Source organism: Paramormyrops kingsleyae, unplaced genomic scaffold (assembly GCF_048594095.1).
Source record: "Paramormyrops kingsleyae isolate MSU_618 unplaced genomic scaffold, PKINGS_0.4 ups82, whole genome shotgun sequence".
Taxonomy (NCBI): Eukaryota; Metazoa; Chordata; class Actinopteri; order Osteoglossiformes; family Mormyridae; genus Paramormyrops; species Paramormyrops kingsleyae.
Window position 1 is genome coordinate 34978 of NW_027326020.1, and position 19248 is coordinate 54225.

General features: G+C 38.5%; 1 protein-coding gene across 1 annotated transcript in view; it reads left to right on the forward strand.

Annotated features, from left to right (window-relative positions):
* Positions 1–691: 691 nt before the first annotated feature.
* The window catches only part of LOC140586895 (plasma membrane calcium-transporting ATPase 1-like), a 47192-nt gene continuing 28635 nt past the window's right edge, over positions 692–19248 (forward strand). The window contains exons 1-13 of the mRNA XM_072708385.1: positions 692–698; positions 2426–2623; positions 2866–3123; positions 3935–4060; positions 4192–4317; positions 6257–6292; positions 8371–8550; positions 8826–9040; positions 9174–9416; positions 10375–10619; positions 11113–11347; positions 13815–13994; positions 18768–18855. Coding sequence (XP_072564486.1) covers positions 692–698; positions 2426–2623; positions 2866–3123; positions 3935–4060; positions 4192–4317; positions 6257–6292; positions 8371–8550; positions 8826–9040; positions 9174–9416; positions 10375–10619; positions 11113–11347; positions 13815–13994; positions 18768–18855 — 2137 coding nt within the window. The remainder of the gene's footprint in view (positions 699–2425; positions 2624–2865; positions 3124–3934; positions 4061–4191; positions 4318–6256; positions 6293–8370; positions 8551–8825; positions 9041–9173; positions 9417–10374; positions 10620–11112; positions 11348–13814; positions 13995–18767; positions 18856–19248) is intronic.

Consider the following 19248-nt stretch of genomic DNA (forward strand, 5'->3'; position numbering starts at 1 on the left):
CTAATTTGGCAACTCTGGACAGTTGTCCAGCTTTAGGTTTCAGGTCATTTTGCCAGTCAGTGTCACTTCAAGCCCCATCTTATCGTCCACTGGATTATTCATGGCTCTGTTGGCCGCAGCCACTCTTCCTTAAGTCCAGGGTGTGATTATGCATCATGTTGGTGTTGCATTAATTGAGAAGTATTCATCTGCAAACAATGGCTCCTCGCCCTTACCTGCCCTAGATTTAAAGTCTCTCCCTAAACTGCTTTGTGTCAGGGAGGCTTGGAAAACTGGGGGATGAAGTGTAGTGTTCAGAAAAGTACAGACAAAAGTCAGAATGTAGCATATTTTATTTACTTCATTTTTATGAAATGTACACTCACTGACCATTTTATTAGGTGCACCTCTTCAACTGCTTGTTGAAGAAAATATCTAGTCATCAAATCATATGTCGGCAGCACTGTCTGTAAATCATGCAGATACAGGTCAGGAGCTTCAGTTAATGTTCACATCAAACCCCAGAAGGGGGAGGAAAGGTGATTTAACTGACTTTGAATGTGGCATGTTTGGTGGTGCCCTGCTTATTTCAAGATTAACTCTGTACTTTCAGTATCCTACATAAGATAATATAAACTCTGGTTTGTAACTGAAATGTGTTTTCCGGTTTTGTTAAAATTTATATATTCAGTTTTTTTACATCCTTACAGTTATGAAGGGTATGGTGCATCAAGATAACAGCTAGTAAGGTAACCATTAATTCATCTAATAATATAGCTGTTTGGTTATAAAATGAAAAACACATGAGTTGGAGTTGCCAAATTGTAGGTGTGAATGTGAATGGTGTGTGCCTGCAATAGGTTGGCACCCCATCCTAGGTTATTCCCTGCCTTGCACCTGTTGCTTTCGGGATAGGCTCCAAACCCCCACAGTCCTGCATAGAACAAGTGGGTATATAAAATGGATTGATGGATGCTTCTAGTAGAATGTTCTATGCTACATATATTAAATACCCGTAGCTTTGTGCATTTTTGAGATGTTGTATCCAAATGTACATAATTTATTTACAAGCTTTTCATTATTAAATGACAGATTAAATTTCTCCTTATAGTTCTAAGTTAACAGTCTGTGTTAATAGCATTCTTTTCAAGAACCTGTTAATTGTTTTATATGCTCTAATTCATCAATACCTTTACCAAAGAAGACTCTGGGAAAGATATGTTAATATTGTTGGTAACACTTTCTATGAATGTCATGTCTATAAGAATCTATGAACACATTCATAATACGTTATAATTCATTCATAAAGCCTTATAAATAAGTATTTATAAAAATTAACACATTATAGCCATGTTTATTTTTCATTATGAAGCTCTTATTGTAACACTTTCTATGAATGTGATGTTTACAAGAATTTATGAGCACATTCATATTACATTATAATGCATTCATAAAGCATTATAAACACGTTTATAAATACATTGCTCAAAAAAAATGGAACACTTTTTAATCAGAGTATAACATCAAGTCAATTAAACTTCTGGGATATTGACGTGTTCAGTTAAGTAGCAGAGGGGGTTGTTAATCGGTTTCAGCTGCTTTGATGTTAATGAAATTAACAACAGGTGCACTAGAGGGGCAACAATGAGACGACCCCCAAAACAGGAATGGTTTAACAGGTGGAGGCCACTGACATTTTTCCCTCCTCATCTTTTCTGACTGTTTTTTCACTAGTTTTGCATTTGGCTACAGTCAGTGTCACTACTGGTAGCATGAGGTGATACCTGCACCCTACAGAGGTTGCACAGCACAGTCCAACTCCTCCAGGATGGCGCATCAATACATGCCAATTGCCAGAAGGTTTGCTGTGTCTCCCAGAACAGTCTCAAGGGCAAGGAGGTGATTCCAGGAGACAGGCAGTTACTCTAGGAGAGCTGGACAGGGCTATAGAAGGTCCTTAATCTATCAGCAGGACCAGTATCTGCTCCTTTGTGCAAGGAGGAACAGGATGAGTACTGCCAGAACCCTACAAAATGACCTCCAGCAGGCCACTGGTGCGAATGTCTCTGACCAAACAATCAGAAACAGACTTATTGTTATCCACAAAGGCCCAATGTGTATGTAGATTTTTGGGATAGCCTTTAGATCAGCTGTTGAAACCCAAGTGTGAAGACTCTTCAGTCAATCAGTCATCTAATTAGTAATCTAATTATGGAGTTGCAGCTAAAACCAGCATACACAGCAGCTCTTTCTGGGTAAGATTGGCCACCTTGCTGTAATGCTTTATTAATTCTTATACCAGCTATTATGATGGTATCTATAATGAATTGTAGATGACAGGTTTAAATAAAGCGTTACCACATTCTTTTATATGCATTCATAAAAACTGGAAAAGGTATTGCTTTTTTTTTTTTTTATTGTAAAACCGGTATTGTTTTTTCCCTAGGTCTTTCTGGCAACCCTACGGACCTGGAGAAGCGCCACAGCGCATTTGGGAAGAACTTCATTCCGCCCAAGAAACCTAAGACCTTCCTGCAACTTGTATGGGAGGCCCTACAGGATGTCACACTCATTATTCTGGAGATTGCAGCCATCATATCTTTGGGACTTTCCTTCTATCACCCACCAGGGGGCGACAGCGAATGTAAGTTGTTGGGTGGGTGGGGCTTTCCCTGGATGCATGAAAGAAGCCTTTCTTTATTGCTCTAATCTGTGTGTTTTTCTCTTTTTAAGGTAGAGCACAGTCCAAAATTATCTGAATAGCATTAACATTGTGTGATTTTTAATAAGTAGAATTTTGCAATTTCAGGCCGACTATGCTAAATGGTATTACATATATTATTGGTGGTGATAGTTGTGCCTTGTGGTGATATGTTACCTTTCTAGTGTGTGGCCAGGCAGCAGCTGGTGTGGAGGATGAAGGCGAGGCACAGGCTGGCTGGATTGAGGGAGCAGCTATCCTGTTTTCTGTCATTATTGTGGTGCTGGTGACGGCATTCAATGACTGGAGCAAGGAGAAGCAGTTCCGAGGGCTGCAGAGCCGCATTGAGCAGGAGCAGAAATTCACTGTTATCCGGAAGGGCCAGGTCATTCAGATCCCTGTTGCTGAAATAGTGGTGGGAGATATCGCCCAAATCAAATACGGTGAGAAAAGTCATTTGTATATATAACCAGATGGATTATTCTGGGAAGTACACACTTGTATTTTCTTTTATGGCTTCTTTTAACAGTTTTCTTTGCATTTTCGTATAGTTTGTATTTCTGAACCCTTTTCTGAACTATAGAAAACACAAAGTGGCTAGTTACATTACAGATAAGATAGATGTCTTCCACTTCATTAAGGAAAATATTGTATGCATTGCAATTTTGAGTAACAGTTTACTTAAAGCACCCATATATAATGCATTATAAATACCTATACAATGTATTATAAGGCTTTCATAAAGTATTATACACATGACTATATTTATTAAAAGGCATAACACATTATAGCTATGTTTGTTATGCATTATGAATGCTTTATGAAGCTCTCATGTGTAATGCACTATAAATACCTTCATAATGTGTTATAATTTCTTATACTGACCATTACAATGCATTATGAAGGATTTCTATAGTGCATTATAGATGAAGGGCATTCATGATGCACAACAAGCAAGTGTTATGCCTTTGTATAAATAGTTATGGATGTGTTTATAATACTTTATGAATGTGTTATTATGCATTATGAAGGTCTCTATAATGCATTATGATGATTGCTTTTAGTGTTACTGAATTTTACAGCATAAATTGCATCTTAGCATAAATTTTGTATATGCACTTGTGAAAATGTAGTAACAGTACAGTGTGTCTGATTTATAATGAACACTCTATCCAATGTAGTCACTACGACAAGAGTGGGTGAGAGGTGGGCTTGTTGGACTAAGCTAAGCTGACCTCATCTGTGTCATCTCAGGTGACCTGTTGCCAGCAGATGGAATCCTGATCCAGGGGAATGACCTTAAGATTGATGAGAGCTCACTAACCGGGGAGTCCGACCAGGTCAAGAAGTCCTTTGAGAAAGATCCCATGCTGCTTTCTGGTGAGAATTTCCCTTCATGCATTACTTGATGAATGATTTTATGTTTTCCAGTGGTCTCGACTTGACAGATATGGTATCTTGCTAATTATTTGTATTGCTTAGTGACTGATGGTCTGTTTCTCTTTCTCTAGGTACTCATGTAATGGAAGGATCTGGAAGGATGGTGGTCAGTGCGGTCGGCCTCAACTCCCAGACCGGAATCATCTTTACACTGTTAGGTGCAGGAGGTGAAGAGGAGGAGAAAAAAGTGAAGAAAGGTATGAAAATCTATCATGAGAAAAGTTCTTTCAGTCTAATCTTCCTGTTTTCAATATGTTCATTTTAACTCTGGGGTACTTTTAAATCAAATGTCATTCATAACCCCATCTACATTTCCCCACTACCACCTCTTCCTGACATTTAGATGCGTGTACTAATGTATAATTGTTATTTTATGTGAAACAATAGAACAAAAAAAAAAAAGTTGTGTGCAGTATTTTTATTATCAACCAACTTTAGTTTGGGCATTTGAGCTGGAATAAATTACAGACTATTGGGGTGCTTTCCTAAGTACATACCAGACATTTTCCAAATTTGTCTTTACCTTCACTTGTCAATGTTTTCTTTGTCGTCTTTTCAACAGTTAATTGCAGTAATTAAATATAAGGGTCCTGTAACTTGTAAGAAACGTTGGAACTGGTGTTAACCAAGCATGTAAATTGAAGCTTCACATTGTTATTAAACAGAGCATACATGTGGAAACTTTTTAAAATCTTTGTATGGGAAACATTTAGTGTACTAGAGCCAAACCAGTTTTGCAAGTTTGCCAGTTTAGCTAATTGGCATTCAGGTTCAGTCATGTGGTATTGATACTATTCTAAATGTATGTTTCAGCAGGGTGGTTTCAGTGTGTTTGACTATATTGGCCAGATCCAGGTGTTTGACAAAGTTAAATCGTTCAGAGATTTTTCCCCCTCAAATTATCTGTTGTATATTTCATTTGTAAATAACTTTTGATTTATTCCTTCTTTTCAGTTTGAATAAGTTGAAGTCCTTAACTCATATTGAGACAGTTTTTATTTGAACTCTTAATGCTATTTACCTTTTCAGCAGTTAATCATGGTGTTCATCAGTTACATTAGCAAAATGGTATTTAACAAATGCATAACAAGCACATTGTTAGTTGCATATCGATCACCTTATGATACAGGTGTATTGGATAATTGCATCTGTTCAAATTATTCCCACATCAGCAAATCATTATTTTTTTAGGAAATTACTATTTAGTTGACCCAAAGTTGTTTTAATAAAGATAAGCATGCATACCAAGGCTAAAGAAACCCAATCATAAATGCAATCCTACTTTCACTGCAGCAGTAAGCCATCAGTACTTGAATGATTTTATTGACACATCCGCTTGTCTGAAGTGATAGCCTTGCAGTCTTTTTCTGTCACATCATGGTTGTGTATGTTCACAAAGAATCTTAACCCAGCTCACTGCCTGGATAGAGCTTACAATCAAGCAGTTCAAAACCTTTTCAATGTAGCCTTCATGTTTTATGTTTTCATCAGAAATGGCATGGTAAAAAATGTATAAAATCAGATTGAATCATGGGGAATTGGTAATACAGAGCGCTTTTAAATGACCTTTAAATCTGTGACTTGGGAATCCTGATAAATGTGGCCTCTGAAACAAATGTGTAAATGTATCAAATATTATATACACACAGTGGGAATGTGTATTTACCTCAAGTAAACCTATTTTGGCACATTACAAAACCTTTGTTGTTTCCATGAAGTTCATTTATGCAGCTAATATTTAGATAAATTTCAGTTTATACCAACCAACTTTAGTTTGGGCATTTGAGCTGGAATAAAATACAGACTATCGGGGTGTGCATGCAACATAGTTCAAGGTAATCTCCCCCAAAAAAGAAAAGCAGGTTACTTCAGTTTCATTGAAGCTTTTCATATTTTTAAATTGTGAAAGTAGAATAGAAGGTAGGAAGCTGCTTTTCAGTAATAAGTGTGCTGCATCTTCGACTATTTCCATTTTACAGGTTTTCAGAAATCTTAATTTCTCTCTGATAGGACAGCTCCTATCAGTTTTATTTGTGACTTTTATCGGTTCATTATATTGGTTCAGTATTATTTTCAGTTTTTTTTTTCTTTCAACCCATGTGATCAGCAGTCCACCCTCTTTCTGTGTTTAAACAGGTAAAAAACAAGCGGCTCCAGAAAATCGCAACAAAGGTAACCCGCCCTCAGACCCTCCCCTGCACATCCAGCAGCAGTCTCGGAGTCCCATCTCAGTATTTCAGTCTTGTTATGGCTCTTTCTCTCACACTCTTACGCTGTCGCTTTTCTCTCCCACCAAGCCTGGAGGAGGTTCTCACCTAGCTTTATATGTAAAAGGGTGCAATTCTCACCTGCAGAAAAACATTGCTGTACTTCATGAAGGCTCATGAGTTCAGTTCATCCAGTAATGTTCTGATGTTGCTATGACATGATTATTTTTCTTTTGAGGAAAAAGACAAATTGTTACCATGGAAGCAGTAAAGTTTTAGGGCTCATGGTTTGTTTATTACAAAATTATTGATATTTTTTCAATGGATTTTAATGTTTAACATTTAGCAGGTTCTCAAAAGGAATTGTCATACTGTGGGACATGAGCTATGAAACCATCTACTTTGCAAGGGTTTTTTTTTATCATACTGATGTTCTAATCCTGTTTTTGTAATACTATAAATGCTTTATCAAATCTATGTAAAATGGAAAAAGCCATTGTTGACAATTTGCATCTGATAAATGCTATATAATAAAATTTCCAGTAAGGGCCAGGCAGATACGGATGGATTGAGAGTTGCACCCTTGCTTACTGATTGGCTGTGGATCGGTTTGCTCTTCTCACTGTTCTCGCCTCCTTCCAGGATATGCTCAGGACCTCATGCTGTCTTGTAACTTTATCTCACGTCACTGTTTAACTCTCTGCATTGCTCTCAATCGTCTAGAGAGCTTTCAGCTTCTTGTTGTTTTATAATTGATTTTTTTTTCCCCCTTGCTTTTTTTTGTGACACATTCGCCCCCTGTGCGTCTGTCGTGGCATCAGCCAGTCAGTTCGTTAGTCCCGTGTGTGGTTGTTTGGTCAGTCTAGTCGGTTTTGTGTTGTGCCAAGTCAGCTCAGATGCGATGACTCTTGCCCTTCAATTTGTGCTTTAGAGGCTTCATTTAGGAAACCAAATATTCCAGTTCCATGGTCAAGTTCATAGGGCAGGAGCAGCAGAAAAGCAGTAAAATGCTTTATAGGATTTTATTCTGTACCAGGGTTTTTTTTTCATTGAAGTTGCACAGCTGCACTTTAAATATGAAATATTGTATCTTGTTAGGATGCCATATCTGAATTTTCAACTTTCTATTTAGAATCAGGGCTCAGTACCTTTGGCTTTGTTTATTCCTTAAATGAGATTAATAAAGATGAAAAATATTCAGATATGATTGAATTATATGATTTTAAACACAACAGTTTTGACAGAGTTAAAGCTAACTGTATATTTGCAAATGAACCAGCGAAGAACCTACATTCTGCTCTTCAGTGAGACAAAAGGTGTTCTTTCTGCTTATCCCGGGGTACGCTATGGCAACCCACTCTTGTTATTGTCAAGATGTTTCTTTCCAGGACTAAAGTCTTGAAAGGGTGACATTTCTATTCTCTGATGCTTGTACAAAACATTGATGGGCTTTATTAAAGTGCTGTCTGTAATTTGAAAGTAAAAATGTAATTTCTGCATTAAATCTACTGCTTTTTCTCTTTAGGCTATTCTAGAGCTTCAGCGCTCCTGCAGATTCAACTAAACGTGTATTTTATTTGTACCTATAAATCATTTAAACCAAAATAAAGAACATTTTTATTTGTGCTTCTTTTTAGATTAAATAGAACTTAAATAACCAAATGTTTTATGATTTGTAAGAAAGTAATGGTGCATTTAAATTGCTTAAGTGAGACTGGGGACAAATTAATATTTTGGACACTAGTTTTTATACTGGGTTGCTGAAAGTGGTGGTATTTGGATTTGGTAAATTAGAGAAAGTGCTTTCTCATGCTGCTTCGGCCTAACAGTGTTATGCGGTGGCATAGTGAATGGGGAATTGCAGTTCGAGGGGCCTGTTCATACCTCCCGACTGTAGTCAGTATGTCTGGTCCTTGCTCACTTTAACACAGAATTTTGCCCCTCAAATCCCTTTGTTCCCCACATCCCTTTGCCTGTTTCTCTATCCCTGTTTTGATATGCCGCCTCCTTTCCTGCTTCCCCCTAAAAACACCTTACTGACAGCTAAGACCCAAGATGGGATTGCCCTTGAAATCCAGCCACTGAAGAGTGAGGAGGGAGCTGAGTCTGAGGACAAGGAGGAGAAAGAAGAGAAGGAGACCCGGAAAGTCAATGTGACCAAGAAAGAGAAGTCGGTGCTGCAGGGCAAGCTCACCAGGCTGGCTGTGCAGATTGGCAAGGCTGGTGGGTGAATCTGACCTGGGTTTTGAAATGCACTTCAATTTTAGCAATGGCACTGGTTTAATTACAAATTTAATTTCATTTAATTTAAATTTAATTACATTGTTAAAAATAATTGTACAAAAATAAAGCAATGTATAGAGCTGAGTCCAATATGATGAATTTGAAGCAGACAGGCATATAGTTGGAATGAAAGTTATATAGTGACAAATTTAGTTCATGAACATCTCAATGAGACATTTGCAAAGCAATACGTTCTTCCGTGCTCATTTTTTCAGGTCTGATCATGTCTGCTGTAACAGTGATCATCCTCATCCTGTACTTTGTTATCGACACTTTCGGCGTCCAGGGACGCCCCTGGTTGAAGGAATGTACACCCATTTACATTCAGTACTTTGTGAAGTTCTTCATCATTGGCGTGACAGTGTTGGTTGTGGCTGTTCCTGAGGGATTGCCTCTTGCGGTCACCATCTCCCTGGCGTACTCTGTAAAGGTGAGGACCAGGATATCTACTAGTGGTATAGCTGTGCATGATCCATTTCTTGAGTGTAGGGTAACGTCTATTCCACCATGTCCTTGAGTTGGAAACTTCTCTAGGGTGGTTCACCCCCTGCCTGTGATTTTAGAAAATGATGAAGGACAACAACCTTGTCCGGCATCTGGATGCCTGTGAGACCATGGGAAATGCGACAGCCATCTGCTCTGACAAGACGGGTACTCTGACCATGAACCGCATGACGGTGGTGCAGGCTTATATCGGTGACACACACTACCGCACTGTGCCCGAGCCAGAAGTACTGCGACCAGAGACACTGGAGCTGATGGTTAACAGCATTTCCATCAACTCTGCATACACAACCAAGATTCTGGTAAGCAACATCCTGGTGGTCATTCTCAGAATATAAAACTGCCTTGCAGTCAGTGTGCAAGACGTTTGCAGGATGCTGTTGCATAAAAAATATATAAATAAACAAGCGCCCACATATTGTGAGCTAACACAAACTAATCCGTGGTGGAATGGAGTGGTGAGTCATCTGTGTGGGATAGAGGTGAGCTGCTGTGCGACTCAGGAGTGCTAACCAGAAGGTGCTGGGGTAAAAATCCCTGGAAACCATTCGTTTTAAGCAAGGTCACATATTGATCTTTCGTGTTGCATCCCACGCACCTCCTACGCTACAGAAAGTACTTGTAGAATTCGTCTTTGTATGAATATAAATCAGTTGATGGAGTTAAAGAATTTGGGCACTCGTCAGCACTGAATGTATGGACATTGAAATAAACATGTACAAGCTCTGGTTAGTAACACAAATTTGCAATTTGGAATTTCAGTACATGTTTTAGTCCCATTTAGCAGAGATTTATACCACACAACAGTGTCAAACAATTGATTTACTTCCTTAATTTTAGCAGCTATTAATGCTTATCCCTTTTCGGTATAATGTAGTATAACTTTTTCTGGCATTTACTGTAACCATGTTTTTCTACATTATGTGAAAAATATTATCTAAGAAAAAAGTGAAAAAAACTTCTTAAAGCTTTTTATAACCACAGATCAGTTGAAATATATTACCTTTCAGTCATTTATCCATTGTAGGCTTGTGGGAGAAACACAAGGCACCTTGTACAGGATGCCAGTGTATTGCAAGGTTGCAGGGCATCCATACATTCACACACACGCACACATACCCACTCGCACTCATAATCTCATTATGGGCAATTTAAAGATGCCTACACACAATGTCACCTGTTTATGTAAACATACAAATTTTAAGATTTATCAAATACATCAAAACACTCCTATCATCTTCATCTGAAATTTTGATCTAGCCCCCAGAAAGGGAAGGGGGACTGCCTCGCCATGTGGGAAACAAGACTGAATGCTCACTGCTTGGTCTAGTGCTTGATCTGAAGCGAGATTATCAGCCGATCCGCGATGAGGTGCCAGAAGAGAAACTCTACAAGGTTTACACCTTTAACTCTTCACGGAAGAGCATGAGCACAGTGCTGAAAAACCCAGATGGTACAGGCTACCGCATGTATAGCAAGGGTGCCTCCGAGATAATCCTTCGCAAGTACGCATTTTTTCCTTCTATCATGTCATCATGTTTTGTTTTATTTCTTCTTATTGTTATTCTTATTTGCATGTTCTTGGTTTTTGTCCAAAATGACATAACTGAGAAGATCAGGGTCAGCCAGTCCATGGAACAATAGGGGTTAAGGGCCTTGTTCAAGTACCCAACAATAAAATCATGCTGCCAGCTATGGGATTATCACATTATCACACTAGAGGCAAAGCTGATTTGTATTTATGTATTTTTACTCAGCAACAGTCTGAAATACTTGGTGATTTGACTTTTAGAGAAACCATGAGGAGAGTGGCTGAGGACTGATTTAAGAGAAAAGTATGTCTCTGTCCATGAGAACAGTGGCCAGAGATTTCCAACTCTGTGTAAAACTCCATGAGTTCTTCCCTACCCCCACAGAAATAAATATGTTTTCATGTCAGCATTGTGACAATACTCTTGTTTGTGTTCTTCCTTCACTCTCCCTGGATCCACTTTCCAGGTGTTCCCGCATCTTGGATGCCTCTGGCCAGCCTAGGGTGTTTAAGCCAAAGGACCGTGATGAGATGGTGCGAAAAGTGATAGAGCCCATGGCTTGTGATGGCCTGCGAACTATCTGCTTGGCCATGCGGGACTTTCCCGGCGATACTGAACCCAATTGGGACAATGAGAATGAGATTCTGTCTGACCTGACCTGTATTGCAGTGGTGGGCATTGAGGACCCTGTACGGCCAGAGGTAAGATACAAAACCTTGTGTAAATGAGAATAACCAAACTGGTCTAGACAGTGACATAGGTTTCCAAACACAATGACAAATTGTTCATATAATTATGTAGTTTCCTTTTATTTACTTCTGAATGTGAAAGAACGCATGTACGTGAGGACAGGTTTATATAGATGGTATTTCTGAACCGCTTCTTTGTTGTGAATAGGACAGTTAAAGTTGTGTGTTTTGCTATTTTTATACTGTACCCCTTAGCATGAATCTGGCCGTGTTAGGTCTGAGCAATATAACAATATTATCCATAATCGGTAATATCAAACAAGTTACCCAGCATCAATATCTAACTAACCAGCAATTATCACCTTTGTTGGTAAATTTGGCTTAGGCTATACCTAGCAAGGTAGAGATTTTTTGCCTAGGTTTCCAATGAGGTTTTTTTAAATGCCGATTTGACAAGTCTTGCCTATTGCGGTAATATTTTGTTCACCATTCTTGTAAGTTGGGAAGTTCGACATTGTCACATCATCAACTTCTGTCTTCCAGTCAGCAGCCAGAATGTTAGCAGTTCCAGTGGAAATTCCTGGTGGTAATTTTGAACTTACCAACTTATGTGGATGATCTACCAAGACACGACCTTACCACTGTTAGTTCTCTTTCATGATAAGAAAATTATCAGGATAGCATTGATAGCCCAACTACAAATTCCTTCTTCCCGGCTACTTTCATTTATGGGAGGGAGTGATCTTCACAGACTATAGCTAAAAGTTGAGCTAAAAAAATAACCATTAACAATTTTAGATGAACTAGGGTAAGCTATTAATTAGTTTTAAAAGCATGTCTGTTGCAGTGTGCAGACCATCCTATATGGAAAAATAAAATGCATTGTCCTGTGCTTATCCATGAAAATGTGCAATTTGTCTTAGACATTTCTATGGAGCCCCTAAGAGGGAGGAGGAGAAAAAAAATTAATGGGAAGAGAAAAAAAAAAATACAATAAAAAAACAATGAGTTCTTTTGCCAGATTATTTGTGATTTGTGCCACAGTAGCCCTTCTGTTGATATGTACCAGAAGGGATAGCCTTTGTTCATACCTCATATCTTGTCTTACATCTCATGTCTTGGCTGCCTAAAACCCTGTTGGCAGTTTGTAGTTTTTCTTCCTCTTTGGACCACTCTTAGAGGGTGCAAGCCTTGGCATTTGGGAGATGCTCTGACCCGGTCATCTGGCCATAATGATGTGACCCTTATCGAAGTCACTCAGGTCTTTACCCCTGCCTATTTCTTTTGCATTAAGCACATTGCCTTTTAATTCTGGGTGTTAGGTGTCCATTTAATATATTGCACAATTGGACACCTGCTGTTTTAACAAGATAGCCTGCATTATTTGTTTCACATGGGAGGTGGTCATTATGTTTTGGCTCATCGAAGGTATAATTCAGTGCTGGTGTTTACAACAAAAAATGATGAAAAGGTATTGTTCGCCATGCTTATTATGAACAGCACTTCCACTTTGACTATGTTAAGATACCATTTAAAGAAGATATGTACCCAGCACAGTTGATGAGGATTGCCCAGAGCCGAGCTTTTTGGAAATATTTAATATTCATATGGTTACAAGTGGGGAAAAAAATTAGCCATAAAATCTCTACATTGTGTAATATTCTGTGGACCTTCTCAATATTATTGTGATTGGAGGAGGTGTCCACCCTGTCCTGTCTGTAGTGTGTTGGGAGATTTTTAATTGTGTATAAATAAATTAGTTGATTGGGTTTGAAGAGGGATGGGGAGTAATTCATCATCAAGCCAAATGTGGGTAAATACTGCAGTCAAGCCCCCCCCCCCCTCTTTACCTAACCTCCTCTGCATTAAGACCCCCTGACTAGACTGAAAAGTCACTTTGGGCTACAGCTTACTGAGCAAAGAGGAAGGCATAGTATCATGCTGAGGAAGACTAAAATAACCTAAGCAGACTGAGATTTAATGTCACTTTTCATCTCAGCAGTCTCTAGTCAGGATTACAAGGAAGTGCTGAAGGGATGTGTTATTTTTTGGAGGATTTTCAGATTATCATAATTTATTGATCATGAAGAAAAAAATCCCCCAACACACTTAAATTTTATGAATGAAGGTCACTTGTTTAAAGCTCGTTTCATTGATTTTTCTCACTGCAAATATGCATTGTAACAGTGGAAATAGAATAATGTCATTTTAATACTGCAGTATTTATCTAACTGAATCTCTTGGTACCACGATTTGGTAAGCATGGATTTGTTTAGAGGTTTTCAATCCATGTTCAACTATCTTCCAACTGCTTATACAGCATCATGTTGTCAGTCTGCGGCCAATCCAGTACAATCATTGCTCCTTTAAATGAGTTTGCCTTGGTGTTTATATGATAGAGCATATAATTTTATTTTTAATATTTTAATTCATTAATTTTCCAGCATGTGGGTTATCAGACTCATATGTGTCATTCTAGGTCCCTGAAGCTATTTCTAAGTGCCAGAGGGCTGGGATCACTGTGCGCATGGTAACTGGGGACAACATCAACACGGCCCGTGCCATTGCCACCAAGTGTGGCATTCTGCAACCTGGAGAGGATTTCCTGTGCCTGGAAGGCAAAGAGTTCAACCAACAAATTCGCAATGATAAAGGAGAGGTAAGAAAGAGGGAAACTAGAATTTTACATTATTTTATACATTAATATTTTTGCATTTACTCAGTCTGTTTTCAAATTCATTGTCTTAAGTGTATTTAACAAATAAAATCATTATTATCAATTGGTTGGTACAGAGTTGCTTCCAAGAGGCATATGTAATGTTTATTTTATTAGAATTAGGTGATCAGTGATCATACACCAACGAAATGTGTCCTCTGCATAACCCATATGTGACATAGCAGGGGGCAGCTAATTCAGCATCTGGAGAGCAGTGCTTGGGGGCGGTATCTTGCTCAGGGTACCTCAGTGGTGCCTTGCTGGTCAGGGATCTAAACCAGCAATCTTTCAATTACAAGTGTGCTTACCTGACCATTAGCCCACCACTGGCCACATTTTTTCTTTCTTTCTTATAAAGAATACAGTGGTACCTCAGTTCTCGAACTCACTAGAACTAGAATTTCTTGAGTCGAACAAACCAGTTTGACCTAGAACTCGATCTGAATATCAGAAGTCGAACCATGAACGATGACCTAATATAAATTGTACGCGCCAGGAAATGAGTCATACTACAATTAGGGCTGAAGGATTTATCGATTTCAAATCGAAATTGCGATTTGAAACAACGCGATTAGCAAATGGCAATGGCTGCGATTTAGGACTTACATTATACATCACGTCGGACCCAGGGTTTAAAACTGTTGTAAGAATAGTTTTCTAAACTCATACCATGCTTCCTATATGACAGTCGTTCTCACCAATCACAAGCGCCGTGCTCCTTATGTGACAGTCATGCTCACCAATCAGAAGTGGCCCGAGGCGACGGAATACACGCCCACAAACAGCAAACACGTGAAGAAAATGTTGCATTCGCGGTGCGGAAAAAATACTGATTCCGCGACTGAGCTATAAGTGAATTGCCTTCCTATTTCATGGTCCGAGATTGTTTCAGAAAGGTCCTATCATCAATAGAACCGGCGACCTCCTTTTAAACACCAGCTGCAATATACAGTACTTCAGCGTATCACACCTTTTGTTTTTGTTAAGGGAAATCACATTAGCATATAACCCATCAAAACAACAATGAGACGGTTGGTAATCCTGTGACCCCCAGAAGTGCCGTAAAATCCATAATACAGTCGTGTTTATGTCATATGTTTTTGTGCTCATTGATTTTCCATAGATTAATCTTGTGAAATTAATCTTAATACCACAACAGTAATAAAATGAAAGCCTCGCTTGAACACAAATACTAAAAGAACAGATCGCTTTAATCGTAATTACAGTTGGGTATGGGCATGGTCTTACTTAAAAAACATATAAAAAAGTGACGCATATAATGTTTTCTCCGTTTTATATTTGTCAGAGCAAGTCAAATCTTTGGTCAGCTGCCTGGAGTGAGGCTTTCTGTTTGAGACGAGTCTGCACATACATTTACATGTATGTAAGAGCTTTATTACCATGTAAATAGTCTGTAGGGTTTGCGAACTGCCCTTACGTTTTTGATGCAGCTAAGTCTAAGTTCATAATGGAATCATTTAGATTTGCCATAAGATTTCTTGTGAGAGAGTCTGAAAGCGTGTTACCCAAACCCGTGAGAGTTTGCAACCCTGAACACATACATTTTCTGTTTCCCCTGAATTGATTTGTATAAAAAATAACCTTATACAGTTGTTAAAAAGCGGAAACGTAGACCAACATGACAACCAATAAACTACGTCTATGTATTCGACATTTTATAAAATGCATACTATGTTTTACAGTTTCAGGACAGAAAAGCTGCTCTGATATGAACATTGCAGCTTTCTGAATGTTAGATTCGCTGCTGTTATTAACACTAATAACCAGAGGTGTCAAAAGTACACACATTCTTTACTCAAGTACAAGTATAGATACCTGTGTTTAAAAAGACTCTAGTAAAAGTTGAAGTATTGACTCAACTTTTTTACTCAAATTAAAGTGAAAAGTACAGGCTCTAAAACATACTTAAAGTATAAAAGTATAAAGTAACCTTGCGAAGGACAAAACCACCATTTTAGGGAAAAGCTTCCTGGACTCCATGTCCAAGTGCAAGCAGAAAAAAATTAAGTGAAATGAATACAAAAAGCTCCGTTGACCAATCTTTTCTAAACACATTCAAAAAATAAAACTGCTGTAAAAGATTGAGGGATTGCAAACTCAATGTGCACGGTGTTCAAAAAATTTATTGGTATGCAAATAGATATTAGCCTACACATAAATATTATCCATCACAACAGACTTCAAAGCCTAGACAATAACATTAAAAGCATACCCTATTACTAACTTCTATTTAACAGCAAGAGATCATGTGTAGGACTTTAGGTGCATCTATGTGAGAACTACCCACATCACTGTGTGTGTGTGTTGGGGGGAGAGGGAAGAGAAAGACACAGCCAATGATGTAATCCTTAACTCTGAATTTGTGCATGTCATCATTCAAAATACTGAGTCCCTTCAAAAAACAGAGAAGTAACTACACAACTGCCAAAACCTCATGTATAACTTTGTATACATACATACATAGTACTTAGTTTTGGTTGTTTGGAGGCTGGGCCTTCATCTGGCGCTGTGAGCCTTTTGGAAGTGAGGTTTGTGTACCTCTCCAATTGATTTTTGTGTTTTCTCTGGAGGCCAAAAGCAGACACACACACATTAGGACTACATGAAATAACAATTTCCTTTGAATAATATCTGGCTATACACGCAACAGAGTATGCTAAATAATATTAGGTTATGGTAATGAAGTGATTATGAGCTTATTTTCAAACTGATAGCTAGCTAACCTAAATGAGTAAACCAAGACACACCGTGTCGCTGCTAGCCGAGTACAGCATTGCAAACGTAGCCGAGCCATTATTACTAAAAACAAAGAATTAACTATCCATGACAAGAAGCATTTCTTACCTCCACATGTTTTTTCAAATTGGAAGGCGAATTCTTGAATGCCAGTTTTATCAGTCATTTCGCTGAACTTCGCTTCTTGGTGCCACTGTCGCGAATGATATGATTTCCCACCGAGTTGCCGCCTGGTTTAAATTTTTTTCTCTTACCCGCTTTACGTTCATCGTCTTGTGCGCAAATGCACCAATAGGATTGTCTTTTCTGTATGTGTTTATATACGTTTCTAAGCATAAACCAATCAGTCACGTTGTCTGCGTGGCGCGTATTATTGATACGGAATAGGTAAAATGCGTTGCAAAATGGCATAATAAATATGACATTTACTGTCTATGATTATGAACAAACACCATTTAAATGCAAGAGTAAAAATCTAGGGAGTAGAAAGTACAGATACTCGTGCTAAAATGTACGAAGTAAAAGTCGAAAGTTGACACAAAAATTAATAGTGAAGTAAAGTATAGATACCTGAAAATTCTACTTAAGTACAGTAACAAAGTATTTATACTTCGTTACTTCCCATCTCTGCTAATAACACATTAGCGCAAACAAAACGGCTGCATACACCGTAGAAGTTCTTGCTTGTTCACTGGCATGGGAAAGACGGTTCTAGTGTTATTAAGGGGGTAATCAGCATTACCTGCATAGCTGCATTTGTTCATTATTACATTATTTAACTTAACACACCACATCTTTAAATTCTCATCCTTGCATTAGAATATAGACCAGTTAATATTTTGATGGTATCTCGTGGTAATGCTGCATCATATGTTTTAAATTTACTACACACTGAATATTCAACTGAAGCTTGACATAAAAAATTATATCGCAAATCAAATCGTAATCGCAATGTCTGTCAGAAAAATCGCAATTCGATATTTTCCCCAAATCGTTCAGCCCTAACTACAATGCAATTCTTACTTGAATGCCTTCTTCACAGACTGGACGATTAACCAAATAAAGCAGCACAACATTACAGTAACTAACAATAAATAAACCACTAACTTACGTGTACTATTAAAGCATTTATGTCATTAATTTAAACTTTATTTTACCTGGTAAATTAACTGAAAACCAGTTCTCACGGCTTTACGTAATATTCAGGAGAAATAGCAGATTACGCATCGGAACTGCCTGGGATACAAACGTCATGCATGTAACTAAACTATTCAGCCAATAAGGGCAAAGGTGTGTCGTCACGGAGGCGGTTCCAGTTTGTGCAGCCGGGTGAGAGGTCGCAATGCATCTAACCGTAATGCATTGCATTACGGTTAGGATCAGAATGCGTTGCTTTAAGCCAGCGCTGTAAGAAAGTCGAATGCACCCAATGAGCGGACTGGCGAAGCAAACTGAAACGCGGACTTAATACAGAGGACTAATGAAAACAACCAGAAACAGTTGATCACATGGGGATCCCACACGAGGTTAACGAGGGGGCGTGGCACACGGAAGGAGCGGACGATCGGGGCAGGACAGGGGTAATGTTGGGATAAGATCTTTATCGTTTTGGAAGCCATTAAGAAAAAAATGCTGCTTTTGTCTTATCCTGTTCATTTTGTGTTTAAATGCTTTAAAAAAAAAAAAACAACATATTTAGGTGTAATTTTGGGGGGCCGGGAACCAATTAATTGGTTTTCCATTATTTCTTATGGGAAAAATTCGATCAGGACTTGAACTTTTTAGGATTCGATCCGGAGTCCGGAACGGATTAAGTTCGAGAACCGAGGTACCACTGTATATATACAGCATATTAAATATACAGCAATTTATATACAGCATATTAAAGTGTTAATCTCTGGTAGATAAGCGACATTGAATTGTAAAATGGACTTAATTTTCCCCTTTCTCCTTGTTTAGGTGGAGCAGGAGCGTCTGGACAAGGTATGGCCCAAGTTGCGGGTCTTGGCACGCTCATCCCCCACGGACAAGCATACACTAGTGAAAGGTAAAGCATGGCCCAGAATTTTATAGGCAAATAAATGCCTTTAATGAGTTGAGAACCAGGGTTTGTCTTTCGGTTTACAGAAAGTCATCTAAGACTTGACTGGATCAATTCACATTGGGAAAGGTTTTATAAAAAAATAATATATAGTGGGATTCATTTGAGCTTACTCATATACAACTGATGGCATGCAGTACTTTTTTTTCCCCAGATTAATTCATCTGGGTGTGGAGATGACTTCAGTCTTAGCTATGCCCTCCTTTCAGACAGGAATCCTTTTCCTTCATCTGTGAAATTTGTCATCCCTTTTATGTGTCAGTGTATTTACTCATGGTGAACCCAGGGGCTTTCAGACTTCTTCAAAGCCATCAGTTTTTTAATCTCATATTATGGGAG